This window comes from Frieseomelitta varia, unplaced genomic scaffold (genome assembly GCF_011392965.1).
Source record: "Frieseomelitta varia isolate USP_RPSP 00005682 unplaced genomic scaffold, Fvar_1.2 scaffold_279, whole genome shotgun sequence".
NCBI lineage: Eukaryota > Metazoa > Arthropoda > Insecta > Hymenoptera > Apidae > Frieseomelitta > Frieseomelitta varia.
In genome coordinates, this window is record NW_025110011.1 from 1370511 (window position 1) to 1388926 (window position 18416).

General features: G+C 37.0%; 1 protein-coding gene across 1 annotated transcript; it reads left to right on the top strand.

Annotated features, from left to right (window-relative positions):
* The first annotated feature begins 13909 nt into the window (after positions 1-13909).
* LOC122529147 (adult-specific cuticular protein ACP-22-like) lies at positions 13910-17396 on the top strand. Its single transcript, XM_043654961.1, has 3 exons — positions 13910-14083; positions 15521-15863; positions 16988-17396. The coding sequence occupies exons 1-3, from the start codon at positions 13925-13927 to the stop codon at positions 17227-17229; spliced, it is 744 nt and encodes a 247-aa protein (XP_043510896.1). The 5' UTR covers positions 13910-13924; the 3' UTR covers positions 17230-17396.
* The last annotated feature ends 1020 nt before the right edge of the window (positions 17397-18416 follow it).

The window sequence follows — 18416 nt, forward strand, 5'->3', positions numbered from 1 at the left end:
ATCGTTTGACACGGATACGAATGTTGTCATAATTTACCTGCTTGGAAGTTGGACGAGCAGGTAGGAAAACATTCGTGCATTAATTCCTTAACAGCCGCTGCGAATTCAACGTCATGGTATTTTGTCTGGTGGAGCGTGCGGTAGGAATAACATATGATCGAAGTTAGCTAGGAAAGCATTCGTTACAGTTATCTCCTATCTGGAATTATGAAAAACGAACTGATTATTATTACGCGAAGAACACGGGCGAGAAATGAAGCTGGGAAAGTAGCTCAACTTGGGTGATCAAAGATTGATGACTGGCTTCGTTCAGCATTAATCAGAGTTGAGTGATTGATTGAAGTATCCGAGGTGCACCTCTTCATAAGATAGATCGTCGAAAGATAGATCCGCAAGGTTATGAACGTTATGCGAAAGGAAGTAACAAGCGGGCATTATATTCTTCTCTTGCTTTGTTTTCGTTGTATAATCGTCCCGATGTTAACTATCGTAGTTACTCGAAGGAGATCGATAGTTGCCCTTCTCATTTCACTGCGATAAGAACAGCCGGGCGAGTAACGAAACCGGAATGCGGTGCATTAACCAACGCATTGATTAATTAAAACGTCGCGCCGGCATCGAATAATCGATTACGCGGAGGGAAGAATGGCAAACATATTCCGCGATAATTAAAATCCACCCCGATATCGGGGACGTTATTAATGCTCGTCTTTTTTTGTTTCGGGGCTCAGGGGCAGAGACCATTCCGCATTATTTCCCGCCATATTTATTTAACGATAAACTGAAAACAATATTTAAGCCGATTTGACCTGAGCTCGCGATAAGTTTAATTATATGCGAAATTCTTTTTCAGTAGGGATTTTCACTGCCGCGATGCCATAGTAAATTAATGATCCGCCACCGGTATACGCCAGCACCTCTGGTCTTTCGTTATTATATCGTATCGAGTTGACCAAACCTATCTGAAGTTTAATTAGACTCCGAATCTCTGTTGATATATCGGTGCCATGACTCGGTTCCTACGCAATCCAGCTGCAATGCGATCGCAAATTGATTACTTTTTCCCTGTTGCGTCGTTATCGGCCAATGACAATCGCTAATTAAGGGTTTAACGCAATGATCTATGAAACCGGTGATAATTTTTGTATTTGCGTTGAGATATTCCCGAGATGAACGCAAAGAGATGAATATGTATCTCGTATGTATTCTTGTTGCATCGGTGATTAATGAAAAACGTAGGGAAGAAGACTAGCCAGGAAGAAATCACTGTTTAAAGGAATAACGGAAGAACAATTTCAATCGGTTGGTTTGATCGAACGGTAGTGAAACTCTCAAGATTTAATCAGGATCTCTCAACCTTTAGTCCACAGGGCTGACCTTTCACTTAGACTTCTGTCTGCTTTCGAAAAGTCCCGCAGTCCCTTCAGGCGGCTGCTGATTGCTCCTGGTCATTACGTTGCGTTCGCTGGATCGTCACCAATCAGAAGTTTAATTAAACGGGAAACTCCGTAAGGCCCTTTGGCGATACATCACGCGGTTTCAAGCCGCGTAAGAGAACTGATAGCACGAGAAACTAATATTACAACTTGCCTATAATTCGTGCCTCTATGTACTCGCATGATCATAATTCCAACGGCTCGCGTGTGTGTCATGATTCATTTATAACGAGAGCTTTGCCATTTAATCCACGCTGCAAGATATACACTGACGAGAGATTAAGAAACACTCTAGTTGAATGTAATAATTTTCTAGTGCAAAATTTATATGAGTAATCATTTCATGTGCTGAAGAAATGTCCCATATGAATTTACTATGAATTTTTCGATTACTTTCGGTTATTTGCAACATTTGTGACAATAAAATATGTAGAATTCTAGACCAGTTTCCATTTGCTAAGACAAATAAAAGAAAATGTGAAATTTTGTATATATTGCAACGATCTTCGCAAAATCGTGTTACCATTTATTCAAAAAAGAAAGTTATTTAAAAAGAACGTAGCAAATGTTCTTTCGAAAGTATTATAAATTAAAATGCTTCTCATGATTGGATTGAGTCTCCATGCTTAAATCCATTGAGACATTAGTCATTGAGCTTTGGATCTATTCGAAAATGAGAATTTTTTTCTAAATGTTCAAAGTTCAATAATTTGACGACAAAATCTCGTACAACAAGTTTTAGGTTATTGCAAAAAAGGAAAAACCACAATCTTCAAATCTATGGTGAACTTGTTAGTCATGAAAAAAAATTTGTCAATGTTTCTAGAGACATTTGAATTTATACAGCATTTTCGAGGAAAGACAAAGTATCTTTATTTTCTCCTTTGCGGCATAATATAAACCGTTCAATCAATATTTAATTAAATTAATATAATTATATAGGTCCTTGTTACGAAATTATAACAGTTTAAGTATCGTCAATTTTTCAAACATTGGGAATTTAGTACAGCTAAGTTTGTGTGGCCGTCACTGTATAATATATTTTTATTAAAAATATTTATATGAATTAAGCAGAACTGTTTTTTTTAATTTATCATTAAAATTTTGACTGATTTTTTTAATCAATTGTGAACGTACGATATTATTACTTCTTCACATTTTTATTTCTGAGATATATTTATAAGATTGAATAATAAACAGTTTATTATTATAATAACTTATAATTTACTATTATTAATACTATTATTTGTTATTATCATAATAATATTATAATATTTATAATCTTTATTATCTATATTTATAATCTAAATATTATAATATTTATTATCATATTAATATTATAATATTATTATGATAGTTTAAAATTTATATATCTTTGAGATTAAAAAATAAACAATAGTCTCTTAAGGAATACATCATTTCTTAATTTTTGTAAGTAAATATGACTATGACGATTCTAAAATACATGTCTATATTTTAAGTGATGAAACTACACGTAAATGAATCTGTTTTCGAGTCGCAGACTAATTAGTAGGAAATGTTCATTGCGTCTGCTTTATCTTTCAACACAATGGCATTGCATATATTACAATTAGTATTGTATTTCTCACTAGCTCGAATAGTCTTTAAATTCATCACAAATCATCTCCTGCAAATCGTGCACATTATTCACCTTTATTGATTACACAATAAATTTTAAACTGCATCAAAAATAAAAATTTAATGAAGTACAGTAGCATGTACTGAAACACAAGATAAACACATGACTAAGATATCTAGGATATAGATTTATATAACATTTTTTTTTACTTATCAAATTTAAAATACGAACATGCATTTAAGAATCACCTAGCGTACGTTGCGATTGCGAAATAAAATAGTTGCTGGAAGGCAACATCTTTTCATCGATGTTTCCTTGCAATATTAATCCAGGAATACACAAAGAGTATCGTTATTTGGAAGATCTTTAAGAAAATTGCTTTGAAGTTATCTTCGTCGATATAACACTTGATGGAAGTGAGATTTGAGCAAGATCGTCGACGCTAATAACATCGTGAAAATTAATCATAGTTATAGCCTCCGGCATCGTAATCACGCCTATAATTTATAGAATATTTGGTAAACGTTAAACCTCAACAAGGCGTGCGGTTAAATATTCAAGCTAGGCGTGTACATACGTGGGTAAATGCATTTCTCAGTGAGCAAACTACTCGTTGGATAAGAGTGTTTATCGTTCAGAAACACGTTAATATTTCTCTGCTACGTTCTTTCGATCCACTTACATTTCTCAAAAAAAAAAAAAAAAAAGGATCGAAAAATACCTCGAGTTTAAATATGAAAAAATTCTAATTACAACAGCACGTGTTGTAATTCTTCGACTAAATTTTATGTTAAACTTCTTCTTCCTTTAAAGTATCATGGATCCTTTTTATTTGCTAAACCGCGAGTGCGAAATATAAAAATTCAAGGATCGCGGCAATCTGTTTCTCATCTTCGACATACATGTTTGGCGCATCGTTGACTAATTCAATTCAATTAAGACTAGCTGAAGTATTCGTTTAATGCAAATGTTTATTCAGTAACCGTAACGTTCAACGTGGATTTCAATAGGAACACAGAGCGTACACAAAACACACATCCATGACGTGGGTGACATGTTCGAAGTGCTTTCACGTGGCGCCCTATAGGGTTACAAAGGCTTTGATCCTTGACTTCAACAGAATGCTTACTGGTGCTAGTAGGATTACCGCAAGCGCTATGGTCGAGCCACAAATAACGCGAATCGCTCGAGTGTATTAAGTCTCTGAGATATGGTCTTCGATTTGGCCGAAATTTACCAGGTACATCTTGCTCTTCGACACTGGCGAAATCGGTGGGCTGTTTAAACGTTACTCGTTAAATAAATACCGCGTAAATACGGAACAGAAGATTACGTTTCACGTTTAATCAACGTCCAGGATAGACTTTGACGCGAAATTCTATCGATATCTCAAGAATAGAAGTCGGATTCAGAATAGAAGCAATCTACTGTCGACAAAGCATCCTCTTAATTGCAAATCGACGGCATCTATCTATCGATTTCTACTTAATTAAACGTAAAATCGAGGATCTTCCTTTTACTTGCAATTTCCAGTCTGGGACAATGATGTCCAATCCGAGATTGATTTGAAATAAGTTTATCACTTAATTTGAAATAAATTCATCGGTTAGGAAAAATGCAATTTCATCGTTCTGCCATTCCATCGAAATCTGTACGAAATGGAACGATCGAAGATCGTTGTTCGCGTCGTCAATGATTCGTTCATCTTGAAAAAAAAAAACTTGTTCCTCTCGATGAACATATAATGGCCAATTTACGTCACACGTGTTGTCCAGCCAGTAGCATGGTACCAGGATTAGTTAGGCACCAGCAAATTGACATACGTGTGTTCAGGAACATACGTGTGCACTTTGCCACGAAACGTGTGAACGACATTGTCCGGTGACGAGGAACTCAATTGTGCTCGATCAACAGGTCTTAAGATCGCGGCTAGGAGCGGGCGAAAGTGTTGCGCTTGGCCGCGCAACCGTGGCAAGTGCAAGTAAATTGGTATTTTGAACTTCGATTTACACGTCCGCACGACGCTCGTACGTGTTCTAGCTTGACAACTCGTTAACACGTTAATCTCTGATCGTGACGCGTCATATTTGCACCTCGTGACCGTACAGTTACCGATACTTTTGAATACTTTGATGAATACATCATCATTCCTGCTGTTGGAATTGAATGAGTTCTTTTTTTAATTATTCCAATAATTGTTTATAAGAAAAAGAAGAAACGATTCCTCTGTGTTTGATTAAAACTATCGATGCTGCATATGATATTATCCTCGATTTGTCGAAAGAGTTTGTAAATGTTTTTTGAAAGTATGTACGCCACTTTTTTTTAGGAATTTATCGTTTAAGCCAAGATTATTTCAATTTCTCAAATGCTCGTGACTAAAGTCAATTCATAGAGCGGATGGTGAATATAATAAAATTTTAAAAATCGCTGCCTTTCTCAAGGTTTACGTAGGATATATTGGCTTATAAGTTACGAGGCTTTATAAAACAAATGTCAGGCCTTAAAATATCTTTTATATTCTAATCGACTTATATTCTTCTCTTCATTTCGTAAAATTACTTTTGTGTATGTTATTTTATACTGCAAATGTTATCTTAATACTGCAAATGTATGTTACATAAATACTGCAAAGCATATCTACGTTTACGTTGTCGAATATCAAATCTCATTTGATAGAAAAATATTTCTTTATCGATTATTTCATCTGAAACTGAACAAAACTCTAAGAAACAATGTCCTTCTTGTGAAGAAGAAAGTAAGAGAGTGTAGTAAGAGTGCAGAGATTGCAGAATGTTTTAAGTTTTACATACTATATAAAAAAAAATAAACTGTAAAGTAAAGCTTCTTTAAACTTTTTAAATTTAAAAAAGAAAAGAAGCAACGCATCTGTATTTTCTATAATACATAACAATTTTTTCCAGCACTAGTTGTCAGCATCGACATACACTTTCAATGATGAATCATAACGCTTCAGAGATTAATTATAAATAAATATTATATTATATTATATTATACATATATTATATTACAAAGTAAAGCTTCTTTAAACTTTTTAAATTAAAAAAAAAAAAGAAGCAACGCATCTGTAATTTCTATAATACGTAACAATTTTTTCCAACACTAGTTGTCAGCATCGACATACACTTTCAATGATGAACCATAACGCTTCAGAGATTAATTGTAAATAAATTCTATTTCCTTCAATTTTATTACCATATATTTCTTCCACTTGTAAGTAAGTAAGAATAACACCTAATTCACCTTTTTATACGATAGGTTGGTAATTAAGTAGCGGCGAATGAAGATTGATTAACTGTAGGTATGCCTAGTCACGTTGAATTCTCAACGCTTTTGTATCGTAGTTCGTCGAGTTTTTAGCCACTTGTGATTCAAGTTGCAAACGACAGGTTCAAGCGCTCTCTCGAAACAAGGAGCCCGAAACGACACTTGGCCCAGAATGACATTTCGGGAAAGACAATCGTCAGGAATGGATCGGGAAACGCACAATGACATCGACGCGTAATTACGTTCGACCGGAAAAGAGAACAGATATAGAGCGAAGAATAGGGGAAAAAATCGTTGTCGCCACTTCCGTATTTTAATAATGGAAAGACGACAGCGTGGATGCAAATGAAACGGTATCCTGGCCACATTGGTCCTTAATAGCTCGCATTTTTAACGTTTCATTGCCTCGCTGTGCTTGGCGAGTCACGCTCCGGAAACGTCTGACACAACCGCAATAACACGAAAAGAATGGTCGGAATTGCGTTTCCTTATCGTTACCCGCTTTAACCTTCCTTGGTTAACTGTTTCCCAGAAAAAATGGCTCGGTGAAATTCCGTTTGCCGTACGGATGGCTTCGCTGGCAAGAGCAAGCGTTTCGGCTAAATGAGAAATTTTGCCGAGAATTTTAATTGTGCCAGCCGACTGTACTACTTGGACACGAAGTTTCACCTCTTGTCACGCTTCTATTCTTTCCTAGTCCACCTAGACTTTTGTCAAGGATAAGAATTTCTACGATCATTGTTCTTGAATTGGATTTATCTTATTCGATCTTGCGTCTAAACAGTTAGAGCCTATGATTCTACGCTTTCGAATCCACGGACAATTTGTTAAAAAGGATCGCTGCAGTGAAAGCCGTGTCGAGACGTTGAAAGTCAAGGTCAAATAATCTAGCATTCATCGCGAAGTCGCAGTCAATGCGTTGATGTTTCATCGAACACGTTACACATAATTTTGATATGATTGATATTATTTATAATTACATTTTACAATCAGGCAAAATAAATAGTTTGTTATTAACAATGAAACTTTCAGGAAAATTAAAATTAACAAACAAAATTTTTCAAACGCCATATTTTTTAATACCTTGACCGACAAAGCTGATTGATCTGTTTGGAAGAAACGTAATTAACCTCTGTATGCTCTTAGCCAGCAAAAATTTTATTCCCTTTGAAAGTTTCGCTGCTATTAAAAAGGCTATTTATTTTTTACCTGACTGCAAAACGTGCAAAATGCATATTCTAAATAATATGCGTTGGCTCAATAGAATTGAAATTTTCTAGGATGCAAGGGCAGCGTTATTTGCAATTAATGATCGAATTAATGAATTATTTTTTCACAAGTACATTAAATTTCATTTACAAGCCATAGTTTCCTTAAGCTGAGCATTGCAAATATAATGGGGCAAATTTCTTTTCCAACAAATCTCCTCCACTTCGAAGATGTAAGACATAATTTTTATGTACTCCGTACATCAGCGAAGGAATTTTTTTAGCATCTACACCACACTATAAATAAATCACACAAAGTGCGAAAAATAAAGCTGATGATATATGCATTCGTATTTCAGATCTCGTATATCACGAGAAACGATTCAGACATGGATGCAATATCAAGGCGGCACGCGGTGGTGCTCCAGGCGATAGAATGGTACGCTGTCACCGGACAACGCAGCGAACGAACGAAGAAAACCAGTTCCCTCTCGAATTTGGTGCATTCGTTTAATCGTGAAACAACCAACCAGTATCGATTGGCTCGCGCATCGGTTTAACCTGGATCGCATGTCTACCGCAATGTGCACTCGATGCGCTTTACCGAAGCTTTCCGGAATATGAAAGCAGAAGAAGTGGCATCGGAGGAACCCGCCATGTCATCGTTTCTCTCCCGCGTCCTGTCAATTACGCTATTCATTCGCCCACGAAAAGTTGAAGTTTTCGGAATCCTCTCGAAAAAGCTCTCTCTATTCGTTGAAACAACTAAAACGAAAGTGTTTTAGCACCTGTTGTCTAATATATATATATATAATTTATGCCTGGCATAAATTGTAATACGCGGAGATATATGTATGTATATATATATATAATAACAATATATTTTATATATTGTAATATATTATATTTATATTATTATTACATATAAATATATAAATTTACTTTAAAAAAACTAGATATTAATAAATACGATAAACGTTTAATTTCTAAATATAAATTTATATTTCTTATTCAACAAAAATAATAATATATTCATATATAATTTATACCTGGCATAAATTGTATTACGCGGAGATACATGTATATATATACGCGTTATATGTATTATTACAATATATTTTATATATTGTAATATATTATATTTATATTATTATCATATATAAATTAAATTTATTTAAAAAAAACTAGATATTAATAAATACGACAAACGTTTAATTTCAAAATGTATATTTATTTTTTTTTTCCCGACAAAAATAATAATATATTCATATATATTTAGATCATTTATTTTCAAGATAATTATAATTATTAAAATTAATTAATTAACCCTGAACAAAAGGTACAAGTTATATTTTACTTATATTAGTATATTATAGTATATTACAATATTATTATTACATTATATATATAATATGTATATATACACATGTATTTTTGCGTAATACAATTTATGCCAGGTATAAATTATAACGGTATATAACGCCAGGTATAATATTAATGTATAAATTCCAAAACCATTGCGGTATAATGAATCGATACGTTTTCGGACGTTTCCATGAATTATTTAAATCGTGGTACTAACTTCTCATTGTCCTGACTTGCTTACGGCTTCACGTATACCAACCAACGATACATTCCCTAAGAACTTTTAATAAAGAAGAACAAACTCTTGGAAAATTAAAGGATCTGTTGCCGAAGTAATCCTCTCAAGGTGCTCCCTGTGTTATAAAATGTTCGTGAAATTTTCGTTGAAAATCCACACGAGGGAATGAAATTCGCTTTTTCTGATTAAAAAATTAATCCTCAGTCTGTGATACGGTCGAAAGCGTGTATTTATTACACTGAGAGAACGATAACAAGACGAGATGAAATTTTTTCGTATTCATAAACGAAAGGGGGGGGGGGGGAAATATTGAAACTCCGCTTTTCCATTTAGCCACATTTTATTCGATCATATTCTAAATTTCATCGTGGTTACGATTCTTTTATTTTCATCCACCGTACCGTATTATCCTCTATAAAGGATCAGATAAAAAGCCTGCGCTTTTAACATGTACTTATTCGAGACGTAAAGGCAACGTGACTGGCACACACGCATGTATATTAGCCTGTTCTTTCTTTCATGAGAAATAAAAGCGTTCAACTGCTTAACGTACAAATTCTTTTTCTTTTTTTTTTTTTTTACTTACAAACGAAATGGCTGCACTTTTTATAAGAAGGAAATAACTAAAAATTAAAATGATATATCTTTTATGAGATATAAAATTGAATCGGTGACTTGAAGAACAGTATATGTTCGAAAACAATGTTTTCAGATATTTGAAGGTATAATTTTATTTTTTGTATATCGTCAGTATCGGTTTTGTAATGTACCTACATTTAAATTTTACTTTGTTACAATTAAAATAAAATTATTAAACTTGTATTATTGTATTATTCTCCAAGTCAATGTTTTTAGTTTTAAGAAATTAAGCGAAATAATGTATTAAAAAATTACTTAACTATATGTTTTGAACGTAATTAAAATAAAAATTATTTTGTGAAGACAAACAATTAAAGTAGATAATTAAAGTATAACATTAAGAAAATTAACCACCGCTTTGTTGATACGTCTTCCAAGAACGAACGTAATAGATAGAATGTAGTAAGCTTGTGAAAAAGATGGAGATACTATTTTTATACTTATTATAAAAAACTTTTTTGTCTTATTTTGTCTTTATATATATTTCAATTTCAATATTTTTTGACACTTTTAAATTTTTAACTTGGTCTTTTTAACTTATCATTTATGTATCTATATTTTATACATTTTACTATTATACATATACGTGTACGTATAATATATTATAACATTATAATATTGTATAGTACATTATACATACAATATATATAATACATTATACTTTACTACAACATAGTAAAGATGCATAACTAAAATATATGCGTGCATACCAGCATATGTCAAACGGTTAACATCCTTTCACTCTGAAAATTGTCAAAATTATTCAGACACAAATATAGTTTTATTCATTTATTCGAAAAGCTTGGCCAAATTTTCTTTCGAGCAACAAAATTTTCAATCACTGTTCTCTGATTTTCACTTTTCGCAACTAAGAAACTAGTATATACGTGCGCTGACGATAGGAGGCTATCCATCTTTGTTCGAACGATGCACTGTTTACCTTCATCGTACGTTCAAAGATCTTGCTCGATGCGGCAGAACTCGAGTCGAAAGGAATCCGCGTACCTGTGTCAAAGAGACGTTTTTTTTTTTTTCTTTGAAGGAGCAACTTCGTATCCCGCTTTCGTGTATCTCTGTCTCCCGAACGAAACTCACAGAGCCACTTCAATTAGCGATTTTAATATTAGCATCGCCAGCCGACGCTTGTATCTGGCCACGAAAATTGTAATTGTCACGGACAAAGGATTAATTTCAAGAGAAATTTAGGTGTTGTGATTGGCCTTCCGAAGACGAAGTGCCCCTATATGTCGACACGGGGCAGGAATAATTTACAGCGTATACAGCAAATACAAATAGCCTACGGTGTACATGCAGAACAAACGATCGTTTGATGTAGAAACGTCGATGACGTTCCCTCTAATTGAATATACGCATTTGTATTTGCCGCGGGTATATTCTTGCATCTGAACGTACACTCTCCAAAACAGGATAAATAATAATGCTTTTAAATCCGCGTTGACCGAACTGTTCACAAAGCGAATCAATTAGCGATCGATGGTAACGAGCAGCAATCGCGTTATCCCGTTCTGTACGTTGTCACGTTGTCAGCCACTGTTTGGACCGTGTGTTCGTTTGTAGAGAACTTTTGCTATTTGTCTTGTTAACGCCAGGAGGGAAAGGTGTTCTTTGCTTGTGAAATTGGACAAAGGCGATTTTTACCATGGAAAAGGAAGGAATGAAAAGATTTCCTCTAGAATACTAGCCAAATTCCGGTTGGCCTTGTTTTTATTTTTTTTTTTTTTTTTTGTGAAAGTAAAATCTTCTATGCAATCATGCAATCTGTATGCCAGACGTTTGGCACTTATCGGAATCCTTTGTACAGAATAACTTGAAATCAGCTCGTTTCGCCAAGTCGCAGGAAAACAGAGACAAAAATCCGTTTTCTTTTTATCCTTGTGTTCGTCAAACGTCCGTACGAACCAGGGCAGACACTTGAAGCGTTACTTGCTGATTTTGATCGTAATTGCAATTTCACTAACGGCACTCTGTATGTTGTTTCGCCGAGACAACATTCACGATCCGTCAGAGTCAAAGCGACGGCCAAACGTAACGTAAATCGAAACGTGAATCGTAATGAGACGACGACAAACCACGGTTGATAATAAACCGTAGTGGCACTCAATTCGAGTACCGTGCCATGTTCGGCTTTGAGTAAAACGATTGGTGACGTTACGAGCACCAATCGACAAGCGCATAAAGGAAAAAAACACCGGATCTCCAACTTACGGATGGAAAATGGCAGAAGCGGAGGGAAAAGGATGAAGTTCGATCGTACGGTTTTAAAGAAGCGGACGCCAGACAGCGTGCAAGCTCTCCGAGCCATAACTTTTTACTTCTCTAATCAGCCCTCCCTTTTCGATGACATTCTCTTATTTCCTCATTGCGTCAAAGTAGCTTCAGCAAACATTCACGAACCGTACGCGATGTATATCCTCTAACCCTTTACGCTGCTCGCGTCTCGTTATTCCTCTTTCGTTCGCGTTTTCCGGTCTACCTGCCCCGGGAAATCAAGGCTTTTGATATTTGACTTCAAACACATCGCCCGAAGACGCTCCGCCGTCGAATTATACCTCGGTAAACGTTTGAAACGTTTCGCAGCCAGTCGGCTGCTTCGCTGTGTATATAATCGAAATCAATAATCAAACTGACGCTGATTGGTGATCTCGTTCTCGAACTTCAGCACCGGTAAATCGTCGGAGGCGTTTGCTAAATAATTCGGAAGGAAGGGGGATTTGGAAGATTAGCGCAACGAAGGCAGTTTAAAAGACGCAGTCGAGCCGTTGTCCGGAGCCCGCGAACGGGGATATTCGAAACTGTAACAAACAGTCCAATAAAGGAATTAAACTGCACTATTAAACGAACGAGACAACCAGCTTTTCAAGCTGGGCAGGGCAGGAAAAGAGAGAAGAAAAAAAGAAACTGTCGGAGAGATCGAAGCATTTAGAGTAGATCCGACGCGATTCAATCCGAGCACCGAGTTTCCCGAGGGGTTAAGAATCCAAATAAATCCTGGCTCGAACGGAGTAAGCGGATTATTCGATCCTGGTGTCGTCCAGCGACGCCGAGGCTTCGTGCTTTCCAAAAGGAAAGAAGCCGCTCAGCGGTGCGGAGGAGAGAGAGAGAGAGACAGGGAAGCAAAGAAGCCAGAGCTTGGTCAATAATACGTAACAATATCTGCTGATAACTAGCTGCTCGTTGTTTCAGCAAAGTTACCGCTTAAAAGTATCAATCGGTGAGTTGCCAATTTGCTATCGTGCACGATACAATCGTCGATCGCCTAGATGGTTATTAGGAATTTAGTCATGCATGAGTCGTCCTAAGATACTTTGGCCAGGAACCAGAAACCAGGATCCACAGACAAATTGCAGCAGACATAAGCTGGTATTATAATATTTTTATATTTACAAATTCCGGAGTGGAAGTCTTCTCTTGTTCAAATAAATAATTCTTAATTTCTTGCGCTGGAATCGCACGTCGAAAATTTTTTGTCCCAAATTGCAACATTTTGTTAGTTTTAAGTGTATATAAACGTAACCCAGGCAAAACAAATGAAATGTTTATTACTTTTTAATAATTTCTAATCTAGCGATATCGTATCGACGAGTTCAAGAGAAACAGAAAGCGAAGAATTATTGTATTCGGTCACTCGTTATGGTTCGCCAACCAGTTGCCAGCGCAAGGGGTTAACCTCTTGCGCTGGAATGACGTGCAACATTCTCTTAGTTTTAAGTATATATAAACGTAACCCAGGCAAAACAAATGATAAGTTTATTACTTTTTAATAATTTCTAATCCAGCGATATCGTACCGACGAGTTCAAGAGAAACAGAAAGCGACAAATTATTGTATTCGGTCACTCGTTATGGTCCGCGAATTAATTGTCAGCGCGAGGGGTTAATTAGACCCATGCAACGTAACACAAACTGATCAAATGTCCACGCTTCGATCAGTAAAATAAGAGAAACGTTCTTCCTGTCGTCGAGCAGGGACAAAGCCGGGATATCGTCCGAGGCTGGTGACAATCGGCTCTGTCGCGGCGATCCCGAACGTGAAAGCTTGCGAAACGGAGGCGGAGAGAGGGCCAGAGTGGCCGTGTCCCAGCGAAATTCACCAATGTGCACGCGCATGTCGCACACGCATGCGATGACCGATGGCAACTGGCAGATTCACATCTGTTTACGAGTGGCGTGTATACACGGAATGCGCATTGCCGCGGTATAAAAGGCTAGAGATTACGGTTGGAAAGCTGCAGTTCTCACCTGGCCGCCATATATGTACCATGAGACACGAGGAAGACGCAAGGATCAAGGTACGGTATCGAAAAAAGAAATTGAGCCGCGGGGATCGGATGAAAGAGGGGCGCGTGAAATTGAGCAGGGACGAACGGACGAGAGGGGGGAAAAGAGACGGTAGAGAAAGTGCTCGATACGGGATGCGGTTTACTTTATTTTCGAAAGTGCATGCAAAGGAGAATTTAGACGAGAGACGAGAGCGCGCGAAAGGAGCCAATTTCTTCAGAAATCGTTCGAGTCCATCTCGTTGTTCCATGAAAATAATCTTGTTAGCTGGAACACGGAACGTAGAGACCGTTTCCCGATGAAAGAAACATCGCGTTCGCGTAGAAACGAAATAAACAACCGCAAAGATTTATGAAAATTATGCGAAACACGGTGTCATGTTTTCGAAAATCGTACAGTCGAGTCGCGTATGGAGCACACCGGACCCGACTGCTTATTATTCCGGGTTTGTGTCACGTAATTAAAACCAACTGGCATTCTTTATGCCGTGATTCCACTCGTTTGTGTTTGACATGGTTTAACACTTGTTACAGCGTTACAAACCACGCACAATTGGGACCTACGGATAAATGAAAGCACCACGTTACATCAGATCCCGTCGATTTGCGTCCCGTTTTTCGTTTTCATCTGCATTTCGTTGATATCTTCAACGACGAGATATATTCAATAATTTCGTTTGTCATGGTAAGCGCGCACAACAAAAGGGATTCGCGTGCAAACGAAACGAAAGGAATCAAATTTCAATCCACGACGGAACACGGAAACTTTTATTGGCTTGTATAATCGACGAGCCGGGTCTGTGTTTTGCCGAAGCGATAGTCAACGCTTGTCCGCTGACAATCGGCGTATAATTGAAAATGGGACATCTCAGGCCAGTGTGTTTTCGTCTCGCCGCCCCGTTTCATTCCCGCCTGTCCGCGCCTCTGTCTCTGAAATTCAATTTGCCGGTATAAGTGCAGCATGTATTCGATTGCTTTCATCACGATGCAACCCACATTGACACGATTTCATACGCAGTCCACAATTAAGAAAGCGAATTGCACCTCCGCCCCGGCAATATCGAATTCCTCGCAATCAGAGGCTTCCTAGCGTAGAATTTAAATTCGTCGTTCATGATTTACCCCCGTTGGCGAGTCGCGTTTTTTTTTTTCCATTTGTCAACGCGTTCAATATCTTTGAATTAGTTCAATCACGCGACACGTGAATAGGCAAAAAAATTGCAAAAAAAAAAAAGAAAAAAAAGAGAGAGAGAGAGAAAAAAAGAAGAGATTGATGGGGGGATTTATTCGCGTAGCAACCGCGCGGTCGTTGAAAAATCGATCCGTTAAATGTTACGTTTTCACACGTCAATCCACCGGTAAATCTTTCGGCTGACTGATATGCCAGATCCGCTCGAAGAAAAACGTCAGGTTATAAGGTACTTTCGAACGTGACTTTTTCTGCCGCAGGTCGGTATCGCCTTGACCATCGCGCTGGCTCTCGGCCATCGATCACGAGCCGGCGTGATATCACTGGAAGGAGAGGCTTCGCACGAACAACAGGATCCGCTGCAACACGGTTCACTGGCCAACTCGTATTTGCAGTTTCACGGACCCGTCGAGGGGCCAGTGTTCGAGGTGAAAGTACCGTACGCGGAGGCTCACGAGGACAGCTCGAACCATTTGCACGGGCACGAGCAGCAGGAGCTGCGCTACGCGCTCGACTACGTCGCGCATCCCAAGTACGAATTCTCATACGGAGTCGAGGACCATCAGACTGGCGATTTTCATGCTCAGAAGGAGACGCGAGATGGTGAGAGAAGGAAAAACGGCCCGTTTCTCTTTCCCGTCGCGAGAAATCTTTCTTCTCGCGCTGTTCATCCCCCTCGAGAACGAATTATTTAGAATTTTCTCTTCCAATGGAAATGAAATTCATTTTGTGTTAAGATTGTTTTGGAAGAATAATTGTGTTTTTTCTTTTTGCTAAGCTAAGCTAAGCTACATACATTTTAAAATCATCAAAAATTGCTGTAGCTTGAGTAACGTGTGTCCATCGTATTCGCATTATTACTCTCTGCAAAACGCCTTCAATGGCAAAACTCTCACTCTTGATGAGGATATCAAATTGTCTTTAACTATATAAGAACTATCTTATATAGAAAAATAGCCAAAGGTAATCGAACAAAATGGACGATATATCGTTCAATAAAATTTTCGTTCTTTTCCACAGAAAATTTCTCTTTCACTTACGTAGAAAAAAGAAACTTACGTTTTGGCTAAATTATAGTCCTTTCGTACAATAATTTAAATATTTTTATAGATAGAAACCAATCTAGCTTACGTCGATTTGAACTCAAATCATGTAAGATTTTAAAAGTCGAACAGACTTAATTATCAAACTTCTGCAGTTAAAATTTATTATAATTAATTCAATTTATTATAATTAATTCATCGGAACCCGCAATCACTTTTTTCTATAGGATCTATAAAAAAATATAACGCTGTAATCACTAAGGTAATTTATTCTATTAATTTCAAGTTGAAGATCAATTACATTCTTTAAGTTTTAAAAAATTAAAATTCATTTTAATAATTCTCCCAATTAGATGTTAATTTAAATTTTATATTAAATACAAAAATAGTTAGCTTTGTCGCGAAGATTTAAAACTGGAGACAACTCAGCTGCGAGAGTAATTTGCTTGAATATGTATTATAGAAAGGAGACGATATAAGTAAGATGAGAAAGACAGAGTTTGCTTCGCGATTTCCATTGTTTCTCGCGCGATCGAAGTTATTCCCGCGGCGCGAGTATGCTAATAGATTCGATCATCCGGTATCCCAAGGCGAAATTTCCCTGGCAATTTCAATTACGTCTCGTTACAAGTTCAGGAATCAGTTTCGCGGCTTCCGTTCATTCGTGGGCATTCCTTTCCGCAGGAAGCAGCGTGTCTGGCCAGTACAGCGTGAAGGAACCAGGTGGTAGCGTTCGGGTGGTCAGATACCGCGCCGACAAGGATGGATTTCATGCCGCGGTGCACACTTCCGGCAAGAACGACCACTCGGCCGCTATCTACGATGGTCAAGGTCAGCTTCGAGTTCACGATCACCAAGCTGCGGTGCAACAGGAGCAAGACGTTCAAGATTACGTCGCCTCATATACCGCGAACGAGGAATATTGATCCTCTCGCGGCCGATCGATCTCTTGTCGAGTTTTATATCTGCTCGTAACGCTTCGTTGTTTCCTGTCTTCCGCGTCATATCAAAGGCTATCAACCTGAACATCGTCATTGTTCGTATTTGTACATATAGAATAATATTTTTTCAATAAAACGTCTATTCTTGGATATGAAGGAATAATATTGCTAATTTCTGAGGTTTGTTCTATTGCTACTCGTGGACTTGAAAATCACACGAGTACTACAAAATTATTATAGGATGTAAAGAGGTGCCTCATATGGCGGCAAGACATCTCTTTGTATTTTGGTTTATCACAGAAGAAAAGGAAGAGCTCGCGTCATTATCTATCAACTTGAACATCGTCATTGTTCGTATTTGTACATATAGAATATATTTTTTCAATAAAACGTCTATTCTTGGATATGAAGGAATAATTGCTAATTTCTGAGGTCTGTTTTATTGCTACTCGTGGACTTGGAAATCACACGACTGCTACAAAATTATCGAAGAATTATTATAGAAAGTCTAATATGGCGGCAAGACATCTCTTTATATTTTGATTTATTACAGAAGAAAAGGAAGAGCTCGCGTCATTATCTATCAACTTGAACATCGTCATTGTTCGTATTTGTACATATATGAAGAATATATTTTTTCAATAAAACGTCTATTCTTGGATATGAAGGAATAATTGCTAATTTCTGAGGTCTGTTTTATTGCTGCTAGTGGACTTGAAAATCACACGACTGCTACAAAATTATCGAAGAATTATTATAGGAAGTCTAATATGGCGACAAGACATCTCTTTGCATTTTGGTTTATCATAGAAAAAAAGGGAGAGCTCGCGTCATTATCTATCAACTTGAACATCGTCATTGTTCGTATTTGTACATATAGAATATATTTTTTCAATAAAACGTCTATTCTTGGATATGAAGGAACAACATTGCTAATTTCTGAGGTTTGTTCTATTGCTACTCGTGGACTTGGAAATCACACGACTGCTACAAAATTATCGAAAAATTATTATAGGATGTCTGATATGGCGGCAAGACATCTCTTTGTATTTTGGTTTATCACAGAAGAAAAGGAAGAGCTCGCGTCATTGTCTATCAACTTGAACATCGTCATTGTTCGTATTTGTACATATATGAAGAATATATTTTTTCAATAAAACGTCTATTCTTGG